Here is a 5,611-nt window from a genome sequence, read left to right on the forward strand (position 1 = left end):
CCATGGTGTGCAGCTCCTGCCGGACGCGGTCGCTCCAGCGGGGGATGTCCACATGCAGCGCATAGTCGCAGCAGGCCTTCCCGTCAGCCCACTCCCGCCACCGCTCCAATGCCTCCACCAGGCTGGACTCGGGGTCCGGCACCACATGGTCCACTGCAGAGGCACAGCAGGGGCACAGGGTGGGCAAGGGCTCCCCACCCAGGCTCCCCCAACATGGCCCTGCAAACTGCCGGGCATCTCCACGATCCCAGGCTCATCTCCTCAGCAGCTTCAGGGCAGCTCTGAAGAGGTCCCCATCACCTCCGCAATGTGCCTGGGCTCTTCCAAGTGCATTTATTGGCAGGGAAGCACGCAGAGCCTGTGCTTAACAGTCTTTGGAACAGGACCAGGGGCTTTTACAGGCTTCTGCTGAGAAATCACCTGAAAGATGAAGGGCCTTGTCCTTCCTCACCCCCACTTCCACCCCATTAACACATTGCCTCCTCCCATGCTGCAATACTAATGCACCTTTTATTGCCCACCATGTATCCCCATGCCCTGCCACAGTCCATTTCACACAACTTATTTTCTTGGCCCAGGAGGAAGGAGAACAAGCGAGGGAGGACAAGAAGCCCAGTCCTTTTACTGGAAGGATCAACAGCTGCTCCTGCATCCCAAGAAACCCTGCAGCATGCACAGCTGTGACCATCACACAGCAGTAAAGCCTGGACCTCAAACCAGTGCACAACTGTGGCCTTCTCCAGGGAAGGACCTCAGAATTCCCTTTCCTTTCTCATTAGCATTGTTTATTTCTGAGCAGTGAGGGATGCCAAGACATTGCTCTGTTCCCCTGCTCAGAGTCATCTGAGCACCGTGATGTCCTATTTTTATTTAACAGGGAAAAAAAGTTATGCCATTGTTCCTTTCTGAGGGTCCCAGGGGCACCAGTGGCAGCAGACAACGAAGCACTGCAGAACACAGGATCTGTAAGGGCAAGGGGTCCTATGCAAATCTCCTGTCCCATCACTTCATTATTACTAAGGATCCCAAAGATTCATCCCAATCCTCACTCTCTAGACTGCATTGACAGAGATTACAGAAAAGATGAGCACACTGTCATGGACCTTCAAAGCAAAGAAGACTAAGATAAGCAAAGAGAAAAATAAATAACTGGGCAATGTTCCAAGAGTGCTGGCTGCTGTCATGTACAGGGCCTGGCTGCTACACTCACTGATCATGGTGGTTCCACCAGCTAGGGCCGCTTTCGTTCCTTGGAAGAAATCATCCACAGCTGTCATCCCCTTGTACGGCATCTGCAGGCGAGTGTGGACATCAATTCCTCCAGGGATCACCATCTTCCCATTGGCTTCTATGGTTTTGACCCCTCCAGGGACAATCAGATTGTCTCCAATCTGCCTGGTGAGATCACACCAAGATGGTGAGCCACACACAAATGAAAACCAGCCACAACATAATCAACAAACAGCTCAGCTAGGGAGCAGTCAGGTCACCCCCCCCCCGCCACCAGCAGAAAGCCCCACTCCTTCCCACTCCCAGACCTGGGCTTGCAGGAGCCAGCAGAGTGAAACCACCTCACTCTGCAGCAAAATGCAGGCTTGTCTGTCTTGCTTAAACCTACGATTTGCATAGTCCAGGGGTGGCTGCCATCTGTCCAACTGCTCCACTGGTGTCTATGATGGCACCTGCTGTCTGGGGCAGGCACTGGGTTGGGGGAGCTGGCGAGTATCGTCTGATGGGCATGCAGACCTCTGCAGTTTATGGTGAGAAGCTGCCTAGGACACTTCATACCCCACAGACTCACGAGTCAGGCTCCTGCAAGTGTTTCCAGCATAGCAGTCCTACCTGTTCACTCACGGTGCATGCTTACAAAACCCGACACCAGCCCTGCTTCCAGTAAGCTGCACCCCTAATCTCTCCTCTCCCCCATCCTTCTGCCTACCTTAAGTAAGGCTCAAGTCTGAGGCTTACTTACACAGAAAGATGATTTCCCACTGTAATGCCACAGCTGCTAGGCCAGCTCAGGGCTCATCAGGGACTTGTAATGCTGCTCACAGCACAAAGTCCCAAGCGTAAAGGGAAGCATCCCTCTGGGGAGGAGCTCACAAAGTGCACAGGCTGGCTGCAGCCTGGCTGGGCTCACAGCATAGCCTGGAAACACCGGGCTCACTCTCCTGCCAAGGAGTGCAGACAGAGTCCTCCCCTCCCCAGGACCTCCCCTCTCACGTTGTTTCCTTCATGCCCCTGAAGGACATCTTCGCTATCAGCAGGATCACACTGCAGCGAAGGCAGCTAAAATCCCAAGTACCTAAAAATATCTTCTGAAAACAGAAAACCTAAAAAGTTCCAGCACACATCTGCTTGTAACCTAAAATACCATTATAGTCGTCTGGAGTTTGTACTGTTCTAGCACACGACAGTCTCCTCCCTAGACATACCCAACCCTCCTGCAGGACAGGCCACCTGAACCTTAGGACTGCCTTCACTCGGCCCCCCACCCCCTCAATCCCTTTATCTGTCCATATGTAGCACTCAGCCTTCAAATCTCTTCTTTCAGAAATCCTATTTTCATCAAGCCTTCCTCAGTCTTCCCTGATAAATCAAGACAAAAGACAAGTTGGTTTTAGCGGAAAACTTCTGATTTCCTTGGCATACTGGGGAGGTAAATGACTAGCAAATTCCATTTTTGCCTTTTATTCAACCTTAGTCACTTTGCAGGTTTTTTTCCTTAGAATAACAAATAACCACAGTACTGTGGACAAACAAGTAACAAAAGTTCTGTGGACAGAACTGCTCGCTCCAGTGTCCTCACAGCAATACATCAGCAGCTCTTTCCACTGCTTATTATTGATTTAAACTGCTCACTGTATTCTTACCAGAATTCACCTGCAAAAGCATTTCACTTCCAAGGTAATGAAATTCTGCGACCTCCAGGCTGCAGATGAAGCTATGTGATTTGCCCAAGGATACCCAGAAAGTCTGTGCCATAGCAAGACCTGAAGCTGGCTCTGATCCCTGCCTAGGTACAAGTACTAGTCAATCATGAATACTCTTGTCCATCAGCTAAAATCAGCCTCATAAAAACAAAGTCCCATTTCTTGAAGTATTTCTCTCTTGCTGGATTTTTAAAATATACCATCCTGGGAAGGCTGGATATTTTCTTCTAACCATAGAGCAAGTAATGCATTTTCAAGTCTCTCTGCTACAAACTACCATGGTTCTTTCAATTCACCCACTTTGAAGCTGGTCCCAACGCAATACAATCGCCACATTTGAACTGCAGCCTTTAAACAATGGAGTTATTACCGCACCTCTGAAACACACACAAAGAAGCTGGAGGGACTCAGAGGTCTGCCTGCAATTCCTGAAAATCTCAAGGATGCAGATGACCTGCAGCAGAGCACTGTCCTTGCTAGTGCTCACAAATGGCATCTTGTGTGGGGTCATTCATGTCAATACTGTTCACATAGGGCAAAAGAGGAGTCAAAGATAAATCTTGTTCCTGGTGCAATTAGATACAGCTTTGTCGTACAATGGATGCTGTATCATGAAGTCACCAGCCCGACTCCAATTCAGTCACTGGAGTTACAATGTAAACACGTCAGGCAATCACATACGTGCTCACACTCACTGCAGAGAGCTGAGCCTCTAACCAGAGTGGGCTATCAAGTTTTACTGGCTGGCAAGTTGGGTACAGACCGCATCCACAAAAAGTCAATAACCATCCAACCTGAAGCTTATTTAAGGGGACACGAAGATAATGGAAGTCCCATACTTACTTTATGAGGCCATCCTCCATGTAAATGTCGGCATAGAATGACTGGTCATCGTTGACTATTCTCCCTCCTTTAATAAGGAGACGATCACTCTGTGAAGGGAAGAACACATCACTTGTCAGTAGCAGGCAATACACCCGGAGTGTATACCACCAGAGTGCCCTTCTTGGGTGCTCTCCTACTGCATCAGACAGCCCACCCCAACAGCCGATACTGCAGAAAGTTCACATCTGTACCGACACTTGAAACAACAGGACAAGAGCGAGGACTGAAAAAACCATACTCGTCGGCCTGTTTCTGAATGGAACAGGTGCTGCCAGAAACATCACTGAGGCAGAATGAGCACCAAGGAGAGTAACTGGGGATACAGCAAATATGCTTCCATAAAATATACAGAGAGAGGTCAAAAGCTTCCTACATGAGGTCATTATGCATATAAATCTGCAGGCAGCACAAGCCACACACCAGTATTTACAGCAAGTTTGTTACTAAGGGCATGATCTTAAATCTTACCCAAATACAATGCAAAATAAGTTGCATTAAAGATGACAATTTCTCTCTCTCTCATCCGTTACCACCTTGCAAACACCACCAACAGAACAGCCAGCCCTGAAGACGATGCATCTGCTGTTGGAATCTGTCCCTCCTCTACCATGCTCAGGGTAGTCCTTCTGAGGCATTTCACATCACAGGTCTACACAAGACCCGGGAGGCACTGAACTGCGTTCCCATCTCATCATTTACCACCTCCTCTGTTCTCCTTTCTACTGACCTAAGTGGCCAGCAGCCTTCTCCAAAGGAGTGCAGACGGACAGTGCAGGAGCACCCACACCTGAACGGTTCTCGTGCTCCTGCTTTTGGAGCTGGGCAACCCAGCATACAGTGGTGGGAGAGAACGGACACTGTCCTGAGGAACTGGGAAGGCTGAGGTCCTGCTCTTCTGCCTCCACCTGCACAAGTCCAAACACCAGCTGCAGTCAGCACAGGGGCAAACAGCCTGATCTCACACATAGCTACCACGTATTTGGGAGACATAAGCTAACTGAGCTGTCCCAGAGAACACGCAGTCTTCCTGACTGTTAAAATGTCCCCAACAACCCTCCAGCTCCCACGCTCCCCTTACTGTCCTCTCTGCTCCTTGCTGGCGCCCACCGCCCCGACACCCCTTCCACAATCCAAGCCTGCGCTACGGCTGACCGGTGCCTTCGGCAGGGCTCACGTGCCAGCCTCACTCTGTGAAGCTCTGGCACAATTAATTCCTTCACAGGGAACCGGGGCTGTTCTTCATCCGCCACCCCTGGGGTGATTTCTGGAAGCATCACCACAGTGGTGGTAATTTGCAGCTTCCTCCCTGGCAACAGAAGCATGCAAGAGAATCCCCCACGTCCCTGCAGCTTGCAGCAGCCAAAGCCCCGAGATTCACGTGCATTTTTACAGCAACCTCATCCACACACAGTGAGACAAAGAAACTGGGTGGGGAAAGGATCAGAACGCACGTCGCTCTCAACCCTGGCTGCAGCGCAGCGCTGGCGCAGGGGGAAGAGCCACCACCCCTCCTCGCCTCCCAGGCAAGCGCCTTCCCACGGCTGTACCCATCGATCGATGGATGACCAGCAGCCCGGGTCCCAGCAACAGGGACTTACCCTTCCCGCTCAGTGCGGCTTAGTGCTGACCAGGAGCCTCAGCTCCGACCAGGAAAAGCGCATGGCTGAGTTGTTCCCCTGTTCCGTCCCACCGACCGTCCTCCCCGACAAGCAGATCCAGGGTCAGCTCCCCTTCTCCCCTGACCTAAGCTACAGCATCGTCGCAGAGCTCCAGCAGAACTTTGGTGTCCAAGG

General features: G+C 51.0%; 1 protein-coding gene across 1 annotated transcript; it reads right to left on the reverse strand.

Annotated features, from left to right (window-relative positions):
- Window positions 1-11: 11 nt before the first annotated feature.
- On the reverse strand, window positions 12-5,124 carry LOC104159244 (dihydropyrimidinase-related protein 3-B-like; the record flags this gene model as incomplete). The annotated part of the gene is made up of 5 exons (XM_009697097.1): window positions 12-153; window positions 1,211-1,395; window positions 3,777-3,863; window positions 4,690-4,723; window positions 4,993-5,124. Coding segments are annotated over 5 exons (580 nt in total), but the record flags the coding sequence as incomplete, so codon positions are not given.
- Window positions 5,125-5,611: the final 487 nt, after the last annotated feature.

Source organism: Cariama cristata, unplaced genomic scaffold, assembly GCF_000690535.1.
Source record: "Cariama cristata isolate BGI_N322 unplaced genomic scaffold, ASM69053v1 scaffold33143, whole genome shotgun sequence".
Lineage (NCBI taxonomy): Eukaryota > Metazoa > Chordata > Aves > Cariamiformes > Cariamidae > Cariama > Cariama cristata.